The 20,227-nt window shown below is 48.0% G+C and overlaps 1 protein-coding gene across 6 annotated transcripts in view; it reads left to right on the forward strand.

The window, feature by feature from the left end:
* Positions 1-4,396: 4,396 nt before the first annotated feature.
* Positions 4,397-20,227, forward strand: part of PKM (pyruvate kinase M1/2) — a 32,368-nt gene continuing 16,537 nt past the window's right edge. For 2 of the 6 annotated variants that reach the window (XM_003929667.4, XM_003929666.4), the window contains exons 1-3: positions 4,543-4,628; positions 16,310-16,476; positions 17,883-17,974. In XM_003929667.4, coding sequence (XP_003929716.1) covers positions 16,323-16,476; positions 17,883-17,974 — 246 coding nt within the window. In that variant the 5' untranslated portion in view covers positions 4,543-4,628; positions 16,310-16,322. Of the gene's footprint in view, positions 4,422-4,542; positions 4,629-14,227; positions 14,355-16,309; positions 16,477-17,882; positions 17,975-20,227 lie in introns of those variants that run through there. The other 4 variants (XM_074392707.1, XM_074392708.1, XM_074392709.1 and 1 more) reach the window with 3 other exon arrangements.

Here is a 20,227-nt window from a genome sequence, read left to right on the forward strand (position 1 = left end):
GTGCTGGGATCACAGGCGTGAGCCACCACAGCCAGCCTCTATATAAAATTTTTAAATTAGCCAGATGTGGTAGTGCATGCCTATAGTCCCAGGTGCTCAGGAGGCTAAGGTTGAAGAATTGCTTGAACTCGGGACACTGAGGCTGCAGTGAGCCAAGATCATGCCACTGCACAGTAGCCTGGGTGACAAAATGAGACCTTGTGTAAGTCCAAAGTGATAAGTACTATATTTCCGCTTCAAATCTGGCATTCAGGGCCTGGCATTCCAGGCTTTCCTGGAAATTGTATTGTCCTGAGAGAACACTGCCATTTCAGACAGAGGTTAAGATGTCACATAATTGATGTAAAGCCTGTAATCTCACCGTCTTCATCAGGGCCAAAGCTTGTCTTTAGGCTCCAGGATTTGGTTCATTATGGTTTGCTGACACACCTACCACCCCTTCTCCAGGGACTCCAAATGATTTTAGCATTAAACCATTAAACTACAGATTCTATGGTCAAGCCTCCAAACAGAAAACACACCAATTTCCACCTTTATTCACACCCAAATCCAGTGAACCTAGCAGTTTCGCCTCCCATCTTGGCCAGGTCCCACAGCACAGTGGAAGGGCTGACTCTAGTGGGAGGAACCTGTGTTCTCCTTTAGCAACCCAAGTTTCCTTTGACCTGTTACTGGGTCAAAGGAGTGAGGGCCCAGAGAAGGGCAAGCTTAAATTCAGGAAGACATTCTGGCTCTGGTCAGAAGGTGTTTGTGGAAAAACCAACTCAAACTGTATTTTTCCTCTGTTCTCACACCACCACTACAACAATCAATACAGACTTCTGTGACCAAATGTGGGGGACTTCCCCTCACACCAAGCAGGCAATCAGTTCTGCTTCGGGCATCATCTGGGTGTCCTCCAATTCATTTCTGGCACTGCACCTGGAGATACTATCAGATCCCACAGGTGGAGGTCCCAGTCCCCAAGACTGCTCCTGTTTTGGACACCAGTTCAAGTCCAACCAACTTCAGTTTGGGATTCCCATGATTCCCTTTTTGGGTTCAATTAATTTGCTACAGAGGCTCACAAAACTCGGGGAAACACATTTACTGGTTTGTTATAAAGGGTATTATAATGAATACAGATGAAGAGATGCACAGGGCCAGGTACAGGGGAGGGGCATGGAGCTTTCATGCCCTCCCTGGGAGCGCCACCCTTCACGAACCTCCTAGCTGAAAGCCTCCAGATTCTGTACTGGTAGGCCTTTTACGGAGACTTCCTTGGACAGGCATGATGGATGACCAGGTAGAAATGTGCTTGAACCAAAGGGTATGATCTCATACTGATAGGCTAGACTAGGTGAGGGAACCCAGCAAGGCCTCTCAAGATTTGTCTTGGCCTCTGTGCAGCATTCTTTCCTCCAAGGTACAGGGCAGGACTCCTGAAATGGCGGTCTTATGACCCACAATCAGAAAAGGTATGACAAAGAATTTATTTATAGCTGGCTCCAAGACACAAAGTTGGGGGAGGATTTCTGCCTTGGGGAAAAGAACAGGTGAAAGGAAGACAGAGGTCAGAGACGGAGACAGACATTCTGCTCTCTGAGGCCTGCTTCTGAGCCTAACATGCCCCCCAGCATTATAAATAAAAGACTAACAACAACTGTGGAAGTTATAAGCAAGGAAATGGATGAAAACCTCTCTCTCTCTCTCTCTTTCTCTCTCTCTTTCTCTCTCTCTCTCTGTGTGTGTGTGTGTGTGTGTGTGTGTGTGTGTGTGTGTATTACATAAGGACAGCCCTTCAGGACTAGTCAATTCCCAAAGAAAGAGGATGCCTACTGGGCAATGTTGGACTCATTCACATACATACATCATCATTATAGAACCTCACCAAGTGAAGCAGGAATTGTCCTCTATTTACTTTTGAGGAACTGGACTTCTACACATTAAATTACAATATTTGGTCATAAACTGGAACTAAGGTATGATAGAACCAAGCTTGATCTACTATACTGCCCTACTTATCTGCAAAAAGAAAATTACCTTAAATTCAGCGTGACAAATTTTTACTAAGAATTTAATGTGAGCAAGGATTCGCTGGATTTGTCTCTGTGAGAGTCTCATGGGCAGTATTTCATAACTGTCAGATCAAAATCTGCAACTGAGGAGTAACAGTTTGCCATCAGTTCTCCAGTTTAATACATGTGCATTTCAGTCTTGGGAACATATCTAGATTTAGAACCTTTTTTTTTTTTTTTTTTTGAGACGGAGTTTCACTCTTGTCACCCAGGCTGGAGTGCAATGGTGCGATCTCGGCTCACCGCAACCTCCGCCTCCTGGGTTCAAGCAATTCTCCTGCCTCAGCCTCCTGAGTAGCTGGGATTACAGGCACATGCCACCATGCCCAGCTAATTTTTTGTATTTTTAGTAGAGACGGGGTTTTACCATGTTGACCAGGATGGTCTCGATCTCTCGACCTCGTGATCCACCCGCCTGGGCCTCCCAAAGTGCTGGGATTACAGGCTTGAGCCCCCGCGCCCGGCAACATTTTTGTTTTTAAGACAAAGTCTGGCTCTGACACCGAGGCTGGAGTGCAGTGGCGCTATCTCTGCTCACTGCCACCTCCACCTCTCAGATTCAAGCGATTCTGGTGCCTCAGCCTCCTGAGTAGCTGGGATTACAGACATGTGCCACCACGCCTGGACAATTTAGAACTTTAAAATACAACGCAGTCCAGCATTGGCCAGATCCTTGCCATCCCAGTGTTGTCCACCATTATTCTTAGTTTGTCTTCGGCTCAGGGGCCAGAGAGGGCCTTTTATAGGGAGGAATCTAACTCTCCTTAGGGGGGCATGTCTTTTTTTTCTTTTTTTCTTCTCAACAACTTCATGTTCTTTCACCACCTTAATAATCAAGTAGGTAGTTTACTTCCCACCTACAACCAAAGGGACCAGGAAAGGCTTACAGAAGAAACTGAAAGATTTTTATCTCACTTAAAACAAATTCACGGCCGGGCGCGGTGGCTCAAGCCTGTAATCCCAGCACTTTGGGAGGCCGAGGCGGGTGGATCACGAGGTCGAGAGATCGAGACCATCCTGGACAACGTGGTGAAACCCCGTCTCTACTAAAAATACAAAAAAATTAGCTGGGCATGGTGGCGCGTGCCTGTAGTCCCAGCTACTCAGGAGGCTGAGGCAGGAGAATTGCTTGAACCCAGGAGGCGGAGGTTGCGGTGAGCCGAGATCGTGCCATTGCACTCCAGCCTGGGTAACAAGAGCGACACTCTGTCTCAAAAAAACAAAACAAAACAAAACAAAACAAAACAAAACAAAACAACAAATTCACTGTTAGGCTGTCACTGTCTCCTTCCAGCTTATCTGAGCTAACAGGAAGCGAATGAAGGCCTGTGATTCAGCCGTAGGCAGAGGGTATGCCCGAGCAAGTCACACCCATTTAGTCTCTTTTGCCAGGAAAAGAAAAAAACAACCTAAGATAATAGACTTCATATTTTGAATGCCACAACATTGTATCTGTGAATGAAGGCAAGAGTTAACAGCTGTTTAATTGACAACTGCTGGCATCACTGGTTGCTGGCTAACAAGTGGGAAATCGGAAAATGCCTTGTAGAAAAATGTAGGGAAAGTTCCAACAACATTGACTTAAATTCACGACTAGGGTGAAAACAGAAATGCTGACTCCTGCATAGGTTATCGGTTCTAATGCTCTGACTTGGTATTTCTAGATGCCCAGCTCTGCGCTAATATCAATACCTTCTATTTGCTTTCTACTCTCAGGCGCTCGCTCTGCAGGATTCCAGACCCTAACTAAATTACTAACAGGGCCCCAACCTGTCCTTCCTTGTTCCGCAGTCCTAAGGCAATGAATGGTCCTAGGAGCAAAAGGGCCTCGTGCTCCCGCTCCAGGCCCACTCCACAGTCCCTAGTTTTCCCTACTCGCGCTCCTGTGCCCGAGCCCCTCAGACGGCGGCCGGGACCTCCAACCACGCACTAGTCTGCAGCTCCTCCCAACTTCCCGTTCAGCTCAGTCCCCAAGGGTGCGCCGGGCAGACACCCAGAGGGGTGGAGAGTGGCAGGGCGGGGCCAGGAGAATGCTACCCATGAACCCATAAATCTGGGCCCTGCCTGGCTAGGCCGGGACAGCTGGGGTGGCCTGGGCCGAGAGCCAAGAAAAGAGACCCCACCTGGCAGCCCACGTTGGCTGCAACAGGTGGCCCGGCGCCCGGGGGTCTGGGAGGGACGTCGCTCCGGGGGCGGGTCCCGCTGCCCCGCCGCGTCCCCATTGGCCGATAGGGGTTCCGATAGGGGTTCCGATCGGGGTTGTGACTCTGCATCCGTGTCCTTCCGCCGAAGAATGTAGTCCCCGCTCCCAACGAAAGGGCAACCTGCCCGTGAGTTCCGCCGCCGCCGCGCTTCCTCCTGAAGGTGACTGCGCCCGCGAGGACGCTGGGGGCGGGGCCCGGGTCGCGGGGAGCCGGGATTGGGCAGGGGGCGGGGCGGCGGAGGGATTGCGGCGGCTCGCAGAAGGATAACCTTGAGGCTGAGGCTCGGCTCCCCGCACAGCAGCTGCGCATCCCGGGCTTGCAGACCTCCTCGCGTTTGCAGCGTAGCCCGAGTCGGTCGGCACCCGAGGTGAGCGGTGCGACAGGCTGCACCATCCGTCCGCACCTGGAGCCTGTGCGCCCGGCTAGTGGGGAATCCCGGCCGCCTGGCGGCCCGGCGCACGCGGGCGGGGCGGCGCAGGATCCCGGGCGTCTGGGACGCGGTCGAGCTTGGGGAGAGGAGAACCGTCCTCACGCCTGGGGCCTGCGCATCGGAAGTCCCCAGCGCCGTTCCTTCCAGATCAGGCGGGTTCCCCGGCTTCTTTCCCGCCCCAGCCTTCTCCCCTCATTCTGGTGCCATCCTCTTTCTCCTGCCCCCCTCCTCAGTCCGCCTCCATTCTCGCCCGCCTTCTCTCTGCCTCGTGATCGAGCCCACCCTTGCCTCCACTTCCTCCGCATCCCTGCTCGGTGCTGGTTGCCCTCCCCTTCTCGCTTAAGACCGGTCCGTCCACCCGCTCCTCTTCCACCTGCCCTTGTCCCCCCATTCCGATGCTTTCCGTGTAACTTGTTGAAACTCTGCTGTGGTTGCCCTCCCGCAACCATCCTCCATTCATGCGCAACCGCCCTTCCCGCGCCCCAGTCCCCTCTCGCCGCCCCTCCCCCTGCTCGCTGGTCACGTCCGCTCCCCCGCATCCCCCTCCTCTCCCGGCGCGTCCCCTCCCTCTCCGCTCTGGTTGTGCCCGCCCACTTCCCCTGGTCCCCGTGCGCGGTCCCGCGCCCCTTTTCCATCCCGCAGGCTCGGGGGTGCTGAGGCCCCGAGTCCGGAGCGGGCGGGCGGGCGGGATGCGGCGGCCCGGGGGTAGCTGGAGGCTTACGTAACCTTGGCCTGCCCGGCTGCCCGGAGGCTGGGCGGCTCCCCCGTGGCGCGGCGCGTCCCGCGCGGCCGGGATTAGATGGGCCGCCTGCGAGGTCCTGGGGAATGGCTCGGGGCCCGCGAGCTTGCCGCGCCCTTGCTGGATGGCCGCGAGGACTGCTCTCCATCCCGCCGCGGCCGGGCTGCACGTAGCGCGCCCTGGGCCCACCGGGCGATGGCTTTGGGCCGCGTAACGGGTCTGGGAAACCGCTTCAGGTTTCGCTGGGGCCGCCCGGCGCTAGCCCGGTCCGCGCCTCTGCTGCATGTTTCTTAACAAATGCGCCCTGTCTGTGGAACGCGGAGGCCGGGGGGTGGGGTGGGGGTCTGGTTACAGAGGGGGGCAGGAAATCTGTCTCGTTCATTCAACGCAAATGGTGTGGGTCAAGGGCTGTTGGGTGGTTGGAGTTGACCAGGATGACTAGATGAAAGCCCGCGGAACTCACAATCTAGTTGCGGAACGAACATAAAATTTATTCCTTGTAATGCTGAGACGGGGGTACGAGCTTCCTGTTGGGGGAGGGAGAGGGACAGGAAGCCTCGCAAGGTCTCACCACGTGCTAAGCACACTGGATTAGAAGATGCAGGATAGCACCTTCCAGTCTGAAGGTCATTTAAAGACCCAGTCATGGAAAGGCATCCCTTGGCTTCTTTTTTTTTTTTTTTTTTTTTTTTGAGACGGAGTTTCGCTCTTGTTACCCAGGCTGGAGTGCAATGGCGCGATCTCAGCTCACCGCAACCTCCGCCTCCTGGGTTCAAACAATTCTCCTGCCTCAGCCTCCTGAGTAGCTGGGATTACAGGCACGTGCCACCATGCCCAGCTAATTTTTTGTATTTTTAGTAGAGACGGGGTTTTACCATGTTGAGCAGGATGGTCTCGATCTCTTGACCTCGTGATCCACCCGTCTCGGCCTCCCAGAGTGCTGGGATTACAGGCTTGAGCCACCGCGCCCGGCCCCTTGGCTTCTTAATCTGCGTACTTCAGACCCAAGGCATGGACCTTTGCTGGTACGGGTAAAGTGAGACCAACAGTGAAGGTCCACGTGGACAGAGACATTGGGACATTTTCAAAAAGGCTTTAGAGTAAGGTTTGACTCATTAATTTCCTGAGACAGCTCATTGAAGGAATTCAGCGTGAAACCTTAGTTTCCCGGGGGGAAAACTGAGAGCAACATTTTCCTCATGATTGTTGAAAAGATTCATGCCTATGTGGGTATACATTGCACACTCAGTTCAGCGTCTAATCTCTAGCGAGATACCCAGAAGAAAAACCTGTGAGTGAGTGTATTAATTTTGAGCACAATTACTTAATCCACCGTATGAAATTCTGGATTCATTATCTTCCTGCTGTCCCCAAACGCCTACAGTTAATCTTGGGGAATAAGGCTTTAAATACCAAGTGTCTCCTGGAAACCAGTCCCCTCAGGGATCTGGTTTAGTGTTAACAAAGTAACTGATCATGTAACTTTCCAGCTCTCTTGGAGCAGATGCTCTTTGGTCATTTGAGATTGGGACCTCTAGACAAAGGCAGTCAGGGAGGGGCTGACGTAAGCCTTTGGTGTTTCCCTGTAAGTGTAAGTGGAATACTACTTAACGGGAACATTCCAGCCCTTGACTTGCTCTCCCTTCTGGTTAGGTTAGGATTCGAGCCAGTTGGTGGTCTTGAGGGTGTGGCCACTCCGTAGGCCACCAAGGAGATGGAGGTCAGGACTACCTCTGCTGCAGCATTGTTAGCAAATAATTTGCCCTTTGGTGGCCTCAGGTGCTGTGGGGCAGGAGTGGGCTGTTGTGTGGGGAGGGGAAATGTAACCCATCACCAGATCTGTGGGGGAGTGGGGCTCTGTGGGGAAGATGACTCAACCTTTCGATTATTCTGCTTTTGAGAGAATTATCTTCACTGGGTGAGTGGGAAACTACACTGTGGTTCTTGCAGGCTTAAAAACTCCCTTTTCCCCATTCAGTGAGTCAAATAATGAAGCATACGTTTCCCCTAATTAAAAATATCTCAACTAAGTGAAAAATGATTGGCTTTGGTGCAGAGTGGCAGAGCCTGGTGCCCCGATAATGCAGTCTGTGCAGCTTCATTCCTGGGCCTCTTGTAGGGCCTGGCAGCCTCTCCTGGGACATCATTAATGACGGCTTACAGAAGGTCCTTGAACTCATTTCTCAGTTACTGACTTGAGATGAAATGTATGGATGTTGGTCTCCTGTCTAGCACAGCCACTTGGATTGCATTAGAAATAATGTATTCATATTTAGCAAAGAGCATCAGTAGCTCTTTAAGAACTGTACCCCCAGTGACTTAGCAAATTTGGTAGCTGTGACTCCAAACAGCACCTTATGGGAGTTGCTTCTGCGCCTTGAATGTTGTGACACTGATGTGGGGTCACAGGAAAAAGCATTTTATTTCTTAATATTGAAGCAATGGAAGAAATGAGGAAATGGCTGTGAGCAGGAAGGTAGAAAAAAAGGCAGCACTTACATTACAAACTCACTTTCTTGGGTTTTATTTTGCTTCAGCTTTTATGAAGGCAACTCAGGATGTGTTAACTTGGCCAAGAGCTAAGACTGAGACCAGAGTAGAGGAAAATGACTCATTTGACATTACCCTTCATTCTGAATCACTCCAAAAGTCCACAGTCAAATCCCAACTAACTGATGTACCACAAGAATGCGTTGTCCCTGTGAACAAAGTTTTATTGCAACTGATACAGATGGGAACAGAGCTAAACAACCAGGTGTATGAAGACCCATTTTTGATACTACCATACTTTCAGGGAAGTTGCATTTTTCACCAAGGGGCAGCCTGGATAATTGAGTAATCTGAATACTTGGGGCTTTGTTAAAGAGGCTGTTGGGGGAAGGTGAGTGGGTGGATGGTGATAAAGCAGCCTTTGCTAGGCCCTTCCGGCTCCTGGTGTGACCAGGAGCTCAAGAGTGGGGCCTCCAGGGCCCCACCAAGCAGTGCGGTGAAGCCCCGCCCCTGCAGTGGTTTGTGCTGGTTTGCACGTAGGAGGGAGAGCTAGCTGGTTGCCTTACCTTCAGCAGCCTCTGAGACTCACCTCCCCCGCTTCTGTCCATAGACAAAGCTCATGAGGAGCCTTAAGCCTCTTTCCTGATGCCAGCAAGCAGCCTTTCGAGCAGACTGTGGCTGCAATGGGAGAAATGGCGAGATCAGCTGTACAAGGGCAGGGGGGTTGCCGGTCCTAGCATTTCCCACTGTGGACCAGCATAGCTACTGGCTGAACTCTACAGTAAAGACTCTCCGATGGGAGTCCTGTCCCTTCCAAACATCTTCAGTTTACTTGCAGATAATCTTTCTTCAACACTAAACAACGGACGTCTCCTTTAGCAATGAACAAAAAAGAACCTTCCCATTCAGTGGAGTCAGTCAGGGCATGCCACTTCAGAGGAGATTCAGCTGAGTTAAGAAGCAGGGAAATATAGAGATGTTGTAAACATTGAAACTATCTGGCTATCTCTGGTTATTAACATTAGATGAGCAGAACTACAAATATTGCCCATCAGATGGGCAAACATTTAATAAGTCTGGCAGTACCAAGTGTGGGAAAAGGTGTGGAAGGCAGCAACTCAGCATCGATTGGTTGATAGTAAATTGATATAGCCACTTTGGAGAGCAATTCAGCAATATTTAGTAAGAATAAAAATAAATGGCCGGGTGCGGTGGCTCAAGCCTGTAATCCCAGCACTTTGGGAGGCCGAGGCGGGTGGATCATGAGGTCAAGAGATCGAGACCATCCTGGTCAACATGGTGAAACCCCATCTCTACTAAAAATACTAAAAATTAGCTGGGCATGGTGGTGTGTGCCTGTAATCCCAGCTCCTCAGGAGGCTGAGGCAGGAGAATCGCGTGAACCCAGGAGGCGGAGGTTGCCGTGAGCCGAGATCGTGCCATTGCACTCCAGCCTGGGTAACGAGCGAAACTCCGCCTCAAATAAATAAATAAATAAATAAATAAATAAGCCCCATGACCTAAGACTTTAATTTCTGGATATATAGGAACTCACACAGTACAGGGAGACATGTACTAGGAGAGTAAAGTATTGATTACTAGAGGAAAACTAGTTTAAAGGGGAGGGAGAGTGGCCACAAGTAAGGGATTCCATAAATAAAATGGTCTGTTGTACAGTGGACTAGTATAACAGTTCAGATGAATTAGTTACATCTGTATACCAACTTGATGGATCTTGAATGTGCTGCTGAGTGAAAAGTTAGTGATATGTACAGTATACCACTTAGGTCATTAAGAAAGCCACAATATTCTAGGGTTCAGTAGAGTTATAGATACACTGTATATAGACTTAAATGAACTGGAAGGAGACAGAGTTTATGACAGGGTTTGGGTGTCAAAATCCATGATGGGGCCTCACGCCTGTAATCCCAGCACTTTGGAAGGCTGATGCAGGAGGATTGCTTGAGGCCAGGAGGTTGAGACCTGGACAACATAGCAAGGTCCCCGTCTCTATTTAAGTAAATAAAATAGAAATAAAAGGTTCTTGATGGAGGTGGAAAGGGTTGGAGGAGCTTGGGGGTGAGAAAAAACGAACTGTATAAAATTATAATTCTTGCTTTTATTTTTAGAAAGAAAATAAGTGAGCCTGTGTGTGTGTGTGTGTGTGTGTGTGTTTTCTTTTTTTTCCTGAAACAGAGTTTCACTCTGTTGCCCATGCTGGAGTGCAGTGACGTGATCTCCATTCACTGCAACTTCTGCTTCCTGGATTCAAGCAATTTTTGTGCCTCAGCCACCCAAGTAGCTGGGATTACAGGTGCACGCCTGGCTAATTTTTTGTATGTTTGGTAGTGACAGCGTTTCGCCATGTTAGCCAGGCTGGTCTTGAACTCCTAGCCTTAAGTGATCTGCTCAGCTCAGCCTTCTGTACTGTTGGGATTACAGGGGTGAGCCACCACAGCTGGCCGTGGTTCAGTGTTAATGGTCAGTTCTGGGCGGTAGAGATGCAGATGTTGTAAACTTTTTTTTTCTTTAATTCATAACAAAATAGAAGCAAGCCTATGAAGGCTGCTGTGGGAAGACCAGTCATACTAACTAGTTTAGTGCTCCTGGAGTGTTGGCACTGCCTTTCCTCCTTGATCCCTCCAACTAGAATGCAGGGCAGCCCTTCCAGTAAATGCTGAGCCAGTGCTTCGTTTTGCTGAGGCCATTACCCACCTTAGTTACACCTGACTTAAGAGGGCTCTAGCCGGGCGCGGTGGCTCAAGCCTATAATCCCAGCACTTTGGGAGGCCGAGGCGGGTGGATCACGAGGTCAAGAGATCGAGACCAGCCTGGTCAACATGGTGAAACCCTGTCTCTACTAAAAATATTTTAAAAAATTAGCTGGGCATGGTGGCGCGTGCCTGTAATCCCAGCTACTCAGGAGGCTGAGGCAGGAGAATTGCCTGAACCCAGGAGGCGGAGGTTGCGGTGAGCCGAGATCGCGCCATTGCACTCCAGCCTGGGTAACGAGAGCAAAACTCCATCTCCAAAAAAAAAAAAAAAAAAAGAGGGCTCTAAATCAAGGTCCCAGATGCCTTGCTGCTTTTGGAGTGTGGGTATCATACCCAGAAACACTGCCCTACTTTTAATCCTAGTAAGGATTAAAATAACTATCGCTTCACCCAAACCACCTTCTTCAGGCTGAAACCAGTTCTCTGCATCGAGCAGCTGGGTTGGAACCAGGAAATCCTTGGCGTCTGAGGACGTTGAGAGTTCTCTGATTTAGGGCTTCTTCGCCTGAAATGGAGTGGTCTTCTGGGGAAGTAGGCCCATTTAGCATCAGTTGCTCTTCCCTACTCCACATTCTAGTTTGAAATAAGACCTTAGGTTCTTGTCGATAAGTCACTTACTTCTAGCCCTGAAGAAATAAAAGAGCGAGATTTTTTTTTTCTTTTTAAGCAAGGGAATTTTTCTTAAACCTACAAGTGGGCTCACTTTGTTCTGTGTAGCCTGGTAACACCAGTTTTCAGCTATGGGGCCTGCTGGGGTTAAAGTGTGGACTTCAGACCCAGGTCTCTTAGGTAAAAGAGATCTTATCCTCTGTATCCGGCACCTATATGCAAATACACTGTTGTCATATGCTTAACTGTGTATCAAGATGAACAGTGCCTACTCCAGACCATCACCCATTTTGATCACGTTGCTGGCATAGTTTGATTAGGGCAAATCTTAGAAATTCCATTTCCATTGTTGAGGAAGAGAGCTAGAGAGCAGGCTGACCTGAATGCCAGCATATCATGACGAAAACTTAATAACGGATGCTGGCGTTCTGAAGAGTTGAGGACTGAAAGGCCTTCACGATGGATTGGAGGCATAGCTAGCAAACTGACATCCCAGCAAGGAACACAGTCTTGGGTACCAGCTGGCAATGTTGGAGAGAGAAAGTGAGCATCAGGTGCCATCATTTTACAGTTGATCTGTGTGATGAGGTTGGTATCAGAGCTTAATTGGTACAAAGAAAAATGGCCTTAGGCAGATGCAGACTCACGGGCCAGGCTGGTTTATTAGGGCAGAATGATTTGGACCTTTGTGAAAGACAGAATTGGTGAAGTGAAGCGTGAATTTTTCCCAGCGCAACCCAACAACAGTCCTGGCTCTAAGAAGTGGAGCATGGGATCTGGGTGTGGTGCGTGCCTGTAGTCTCAGCTACTTGGGATGCTGAGGCTGGAGAATCCTTTGAGGCTGCAGTGAGCTATAATATAATCATACCATTGCACTCCAGCCTGGGTGACAGAGCGAGACCCTGTCTCAAAACAAAAGGTTGAGTGGGGAGCATTGGGTATTTTTTATGATTTTTGTCTCCTGGTTTCTGAAGAATGGCCAAAAAATTGTGTCTGACACAAAGGAAACTAACATAAAGAGCCAGGAGCTGTTTGAGATGAGAAAGCACAGAGAGAAGAGGGCTTCTGGAGCTGAGCCGTGATTATGCCTGTACCCACCTGTCAGTTCAGAATAAGGCCTCTTAAAGATGGTGTCTCCTTTCTCACAGAGGAGACATGGCTCTGAGGAAGATCTTACTACAGGGGCTCGGGCTCAAGAATAAGGCTCCGGCACCTGGGCATGGTGTGTGCTGCTATCATTGGATACACCACGCTTCCACTGCTGGCTGGAGGTTGGCTCTGCATGTCTGTGCCTCCCTAGGAGGAGGATGCAGTAGTGAGTCAGACTGGCATGGGTGGGGCCACATGTCCTGGCAGGCACTGTCCAGGCAGCTGGCATGAGGGAGAGGAGCCTTTCCCAGAAGGAAAGGCTGGGCTGCTTTCCTGGAGCCAGGGGAGAGTCCAGTGGGATGGGCAACTTGTGCTGGGGAGAAGAGGCTTGTGGAGGATCTTAGAGAAGGCAGGAGAGCTCTGGCCCTCCCTCGAGGAAGGCTTCAGGTCAGAGCCTGAGGAGAGACCTGGGCATGAGATACGAGGTCTCTGGAGTGTTAAGGATACATGAGATCTGGAGTCTGGATGAACTTGATGACAAGTAAGCTTTTTTTTGATTGCTAGTGTATAAATCCACTAAATGCCAAGGAAATTTTCTTTTGTCATTTTTGTACTTATTAGCAGAAAATTAGAGCTTATGCACATCAGATTTAATTTGAGATCTTTGAAATAGGATTTGTGTTTGAGGACAATATAATTTTATCCGCTAATGGCATCTCCTGGTCCTGGAGGCAGCTCTTCTGTACCAGAACATTGTCACAAAGCTTTTACTGTAAAGCTTGAGAGCAGACTAAAGAGGGGAAAAAGGTTTTTTGGATTTGGGCATGAAACTTAACAGGTTTGAGGCATGGAATTGTCCTATGAATTTTTATTTTTATTTTTTTGCTTTGAGATTCTGAATGTATTAATGTTGATCTTCTTAAGCCATTGAAACTGTCCTGCAATACATTTGTGATCTAGGGCCTAGGGCCTAAGACATGGATTTTTCTTTCTTTTTCTTTTTTAAATTACAACCCAGTGTATAGAACTTGAGACATGTATCTTTTCTTTGCCATCTTTTTTTTTTTTTGAAACGGAGTTTCGCTCTCGTTACCCAGGCTGGAGTGCAATGGCGCGATCTCGGCTCACTGCAACCTCCGCCCCCTGGGTTCAGGCAATTCTCCTGCCTCAGCCTCCTGAGTAGCTGGGATTACAGGCACGTGCCACCATGCCCAGCCAATTTTTTGTATTTTTAGTAGAGACAGAGTTTCACCATGTTGACCAGGATGGTCTTGATCTCTTGACCTCGTGATCCACCCGTCTCGGCCTCCCAAAGTGCTGGGATTACAGGCTTGAGCCACCGCGCCCGGCTTTGCCATCTTTTAAAAGCAGGTTATTCTCGAAGTGCCTAGAGCAGCAGTTGATTAATGGACTTGGTATCTTCATATTTCATTTACTTCCTCCCAGCAATTTTGTAGGATGCATGTAGATATTTCCAAAAGAGGTACACATAATTTTTTACTGTAAAAGTATTTTTATTTTTATACCAGTCAATTTGGTAATAAAGAGGATTTTTTTTTTTTTTCTGTAATCCTACCACCGAGATGACATCTTATTAAAATTTCAGTGTATATCCTCCCAGGTCTTTTAGGTATGTTTAATTTGGCATCCTTTCCCTCCTCCCAAAACGGGAGGGACCAGGTTCTGGCATGAAATAGTGGAATGTTAGTAAATCACAGGTTTAAAAAGACATAACAGCTGAATCTCTCGCGCAGCTGCCACCTGGATACCTGGCTATTAAGGTAATTTTTCCATTACCCCAAAGAGCTTTAGTTACACTCAGCTTTTACCTTAATCCTTGTACAGCTCCCCAGGGCAAACCTTATTCAGCTCTGAGCGGTCTTTGCAAGTGAGGCCAAGGAGCCACCCTGAGCCAAAAGGAGAGCATTATGTCACCGGAAGCCCAAGCCCAGAGAACCAAAGGTATGACCTGATATTCAGTGGCCCCACTCAGTTCTTTACAGGAAGACCCTGATATCTCAGGTCTAAGAAGAGCCAGCTGATGGTTTTTAAAAAGAGTGGAATTGGTTGCTCCAACCCACTTTCTCAGATCTTATTTCGTCCACAATACAGTCCCAGATTGTAGGCCCATTGGTTCCAGTTGGCCTGATGTGCCATCTGTCAGTAATGTTTCCTTAACAGCCAGACTACCCTAAGCCCAGCTGGGAGCTCTGAAGGTATGCGAGCCCTCGCTCAACCATGAGTGTAGGGAAAGATGGGACCGGGGCTGCCCAGGCTTTTCTGTCGGTAATTCAGAAGTTCCTCATTTAGGGAAGGGGGAGCAGAGGCATCACTTTGATTCTGACAAAAGGGGCATTCAGAGAGACTGAAAGGTCTTTAACAAACGCTTCCACATACTAGGTGCTAGGAGATAGAAAACCATATAGTCCTGGAAGAGAGGACTGACTTTTTCATTTTGGTACATAGTAGATGTTAGGAGCTTAGGAAATACACATCAAAATGAAGAGTGCATTTGCCATGTTGAATAGTTGGCCGGTATCATATTTCCCCATTTTAAAAGTTTCAGAATCTGTGGTTGAGGACTTGTGGCCATCAGTTTTCCATAACTGACGGACTGTTCACTGCTGCCCTCAGAGCTCCTTGGACCTTAACCGGCCTTCTTTGGAGGCAGTAGAGATGGGTTTAGATTCATACTCTGCTGGAGCCACCCAGAGAGCCCGCAAAGTCAGGGATGGAACAGGCTAAAGGAGTTAGGGTCCTATGTGTGGGATGCCTTGATTTGGAACTTTGAGATTTAGGAGGAGGTGGGGGAGGGCTAAAGGGGCTTGTTCCTGAACCTTGCTTGGCTGAAGCATTTAGGCTCAAGGGTTTTAGAAAGAGTAGCCCTTGGTCTGAGAACTCAAGGAAACAGCTTTCTGATAAGAAATGTAGCAAGCTTCTGGTTCACATCCTTACCTGGTAGTTCTTCAAACACTGCCTGGAAGCTTCTCTGGAGTCTTTGTTTCTAATCAGCTAACAGGCTGAGTGAGTTTAGTTGTAAGTCATTAATGAAGAAGGCAAAGGTCGGGGCCATTGTTGGGGTTGTGACCTGGGCTAGTTAATTACCTGGAACCGGTAGTCTGTGTTACAGAGTGGTGGTATACTTGTCAGGCTTAGAAAGGAAATCAGGATGTGCATCAAAAATCATTTGGGGAAAAGATTTGACCAGCAGCTTTAATTTCTCTGTTTATAACTATCCTGTGAATGTAGTTGTGATAATTTTAGAACTATACCAGTGCCCTTATGTTATCCTTGCTTGTGTGCAAATTGCTTTGCATATCCTAAGATCCTCCTGGCCAAAAGTAGATGTGGTTTTAGGTTTAGACTCCTGGGATGGAAGCTTTTGCATTCAGGAAAATAACTGTGGGTTTGAGCGAGGATTGTAAAGAGGCAGTGTTGGTGCCCCATGACAAAGCAGAGATTTGTAGCTTTGTGACAGCTTGATGTACAGAGAACTAGGCTTATCAAGGTGCTATGCTAGGAGTCATTTTATCACTGGAAGATTGGTTACAACTTCCTTGATTGGTAACTCCCTTCAGTGCATGTTAAATGATATTTTAGATAGGGTTGGTGGGAAAGCTGTCTAGGTAGATGTCAGCCCAGTGTTAGACCTGCTTACTGTGGGTGCTTGGGGACTATGTGCAGTGGGTGGGAGGGTTTAACTTGTCAGTAAGGGCCTTTCCATTGTTCACGATCTTGTGAACCCTTTGTCCATCATGAGGAGCAACCACATAAGCACAGCATGTCTGGCTTCCTGTGGCTTGTGCACACAGCGTGCTTATTGAGTTAATGTGTAAGCAGGAGACAGCCTCTTGTGCCAAGTGGTACATTAACCCCTTCTCAGTCTTACCACTCTCTTTCAATGTCCTTGGACCCAGGACCTCAGCAGCCATGTCGAAGCCCCATAGTGAAGCCGGGACTGCCTTCATTCAGACCCAGCAGCTGCATGCAGCCATGGCCGACACATTCCTGGAGCACATGTGCCGCCTGGACATTGACTCACCACCCATCACAGCCCGGAACACTGGCATCATCTGTACCATTGGTGAGTGGGTGTGCTGCTTTCCCCCAAAAAGTGACCCCTTCTCTCCTGAGAAAACTAAACGTCCTAACAAACCTAGGTGCTACATGGGATGCTACACAGATTCTAATGAGAGAACCCAGGTCATAGGAAGTTGCAATAACGAATTAGTATGTGCACAGGATGGCGAATATAGTTAATAGAGTATTAGACATTTCAAAATTGCTGAGATGGCCAGGGGTGATGGCTCCTAGCACTTTGGGAGGCCAAGCTGGAAAGATTGAGGTCAGAAATTTGAGACCAGCCTGAGTACAAAAAAGTAAAACAAAACACAAAAAAACAAATTAGCTGGGCATGGTGGCATGCACCTATAGTCCTGGCTACATGGGAGGGTAAAACAAAGATCACTTGAGTCCAGGAGAGTTGAAGTTACAGTGAGGCATGATCCTACCACCGCACTCCAGTCTGGGCAACAGAGCAAGATCCTGTCTTAAGAAAAAAAAAATTGTCTGGGTGTGGTGGCTCACACCTGTAATCCCAGCACTTTGGGAAGCTGAGGTGGGCGGATCACCTGAGGTGAGGAGTTCAGACCAGCCTGGCCAACATGATGAAAGCCTGTTTCTACTAAAAATACAAAAAAAATTAGCCAGGCGTGGTGGCGGGTGCCTATAATCCTGGCTACTTGGGAGGCTGAGGCAGGAGAATCACCTGAACCTGGGAGGTGGAGGTTGCAGTGCGCTGAGACTGCAACATTGCACTCCAGCCTGGGCAATAAGAACTAGACTCTGTCTCAAAAAAAAAAAAAGAAAGAAAGAAAGAAAAAGGAAAAAAAAACTTGCTGAGAGTAAATTTCAAATGTTCTCACCACAAAAATGGTAAGTATTTAAAGTGTTGGATATGTTAATTAACCTGATTTAATTATCCAAACTGTATTGTATTCAAACTTTGTAACCCAAATTATAAACTATCAGTTTTATGATAAAAAATAATTTGTTGCAAAAAGAATCCATATGTTTTAGGTTTTATGCTATAGACAAAATTTAGACAGTGTCTTCCTTAGCAGATCTTTGTAGGAGCAACTCAGAGACCTAGAAAAGATCTTTTATTTAACATGTTCTGTGCAACCAAGATTCTGTGGTTGGACATCTGGCTGGATTTCAGAGACAGCAGAGAAGGCTGGCCAAGTCTTAGTAGGCTTTCTTGATAGGATGGCAGTCTGCAGAATTTGAAGGAAATGGTCGAAGTGTCCCAATAAATCAAGAAAGTAAGCGGGCACAGTAGTAGCCTTCTGTGCACTTTTTAAAGACTTTTGAGCTATTTGGAAGAGGAAAAGTTTTCAGGGAAAAAAAAATTCTTTAAACTTAAGCAAACTTGATGTTTTTCCTTCTTTGAATAATTAATACTTGTGGCTTTAAAACTTTTCCAAATAGGCCCAGCTTCCCGATCGGTGGAGACATTGAAGGAGATGATTAAGTCTGGAATGAATGTGGCTCGTCTGAACTTCTCTCACGGAACTCATGAGGTGAGCCGTGGCTGGACCCTGTGGCCACTGTGATGTCCTGTAGGAAACAGGGAGGGCGTGCAGTATTCATTTAGCCACAGTGGACTAGGCAAGGATGAGTCTGGGTTTCACAGCCAATGTGAAGTTTGTCTTTACTAGCCCATCCCTACTCTCCTTCTTTCTTCTCCTGACGAAGCAACTGGCTGAGTCTCCTTTAGCAAAGAAGACCCCCTTAGGCCGGGCGCCATGGCTCAAGCCTGTAATCCCAGCACTTTGGGAGGCCGAGGCGGGTGGATCACAAGGTCAAGAGATCGAGACCATCCTGGTCAACATGATGAAACCCCGTCTCTACTAAAAACACAAAAAATTAGCTGGGCATGGTGGCGCGTGCCTGTAATCCCAGCTACTCAGGAGGCTGAGGCAGGAGAATTGCTTGAATCCAGGAGATGGAGGTTGCGGTGAGCCGAGATCGTGCCATTGCACTCCAGCCTGGGTAACGAGAGCGAAACTCCGTCTCAAGGAAAAAAAAAAGACCCCCTTTGTCACTGGCCATACATCTCCTACACACCTCTGCTACTCTTAGCTTTCACAAAGGAAGGCATGGAAGGGTTTTACTGGAAAACCCTCTAAGCCTTAGGTGTCCTGGCCACAGCTCTTGACTCTTCTGTCCCAGGGTTTCTACTATAGCTTGTATTGCCATGGTGAACCGTCTAGTAGATGGATTCTGGCTTAGCGTAGAACCAAGATAACAAGGCAGGTCCATGAGAAGGGTTTCCACTACTGCAAGTTTTTAAGGACTGAGCCTAATGCATAAACACTATCTGGTGTAGAATACCCTACTTCCTGAGCACTGTATTCCCAGCCTGTGCCTTCCCAGGGGTGCTGGTACATTAAGATAACACTAGTTAGCACTCTTCCTCAGGAGCCTAGTAGGATTATATTTGTGCTGGGCCCTTTATTAGCTGGCTTTATCTATGGACAGAGGCCTTGCCCAGGAGCAAGATCACAGCTGTGGGGATGGCTCCATTCCTGCCTCTGTTCCTAGATTTAGAATAAACTCGTTTTGAAGAGTTTGAGGTTCCCTGAGGGACCATGTCTTATTTATTTTTTTATTTTATAAGACAAAATAAAGCTCTGTCACCCAGGCTGGACTACAGTGGTGTGATCATGGCTCACTGCATCCTTGACCTTCCAAGGTTCAAGTGATCCTCTTGACTCGGCCTCCTGAGTATCTGGGAATACAGGCATGCACCACCACACCTGGCTAATTAAAAATATTTTTTTTGTGTAGAGATGAGATCTCACTATATTGCCTAGGCCAGTCTCAAACTCTTGGGCTCAAGTGATTTTCCGAAATGCTGGGATTACAGGAATGAGCTACCACATCCAGCCTGGGACTGTGCCTTTTAAAACCTTTAGACATAATCATAGATTTCCCATAGATCATGGGATTTCATAATGGCACCGATAAGAGGAATCACAGAGGAGGCAAAGTGAGACGCTGTCTTGGCTTCTGTATTTCCTGCTGAGAGTAAAGAAAATGTCACCCTGTAAGGTCAAGTGTCTTACAGTGGTTGCCCTCTGGCATTTGGAAGTTGGTATTAAGTTTAGACTAAAAATAAAGCCTTCGGGAAATGCAATCCACGAGGTGAATTACTCCTTTTGGGAAACATGAGACTCCTCATCATAGATTCCCTAACCCATGTTCATAAACAGCTTATGGCCTTGCTAGTGGCTGGTCCCTAAATGTCATGGGGACCTGACCAAGTCCAGCAGACATATCACGCAGGTTAAGACACGTCCCTGTAACTTTTGGAAATTCTGTAGTTTTCCAAAAGCAAGGCGTCCTTAGCAAGAGTCTCTGAGAATTACTACAAGTGTTAGTTTAGCTTAAAGAGAGAGAGAGCTAAAGACAACGGCTGTTCACTATTGATCCCTGCTGCTGTAGTCTCCCGTGGGCTCCTGCATGCAGAGGGAGCAGAAATAGATTTTTAAGAAGTTGACCTTTAAATAGGCTTTATGGTTCCTTCCATCCAGTAAAATAACACCACACAGCTCTGAAATGGCAAGGGTGAATGAAATCTGCTGCACCTGCTGGATGAGAGCTGGCTCCGATTTTGGTTTTTTAAACTTCAAAAGGCTTTTGGAGTTTGTCTCTGCTTTCACTCCTATTCCCAGATTATAATTAAGATTTTAAAATTTTTATCTTTTAAAGAAGTCCCTCGTGTGGGTTTATTTTGAAGTTTTAGACCAAGATGAGGTTGTCCCTGGGCT

This window comes from Saimiri boliviensis, chromosome 2 (assembly GCF_048565385.1).
Source record: "Saimiri boliviensis isolate mSaiBol1 chromosome 2, mSaiBol1.pri, whole genome shotgun sequence".
NCBI lineage: Eukaryota > Metazoa > Chordata > Mammalia > Primates > Cebidae > Saimiri > Saimiri boliviensis.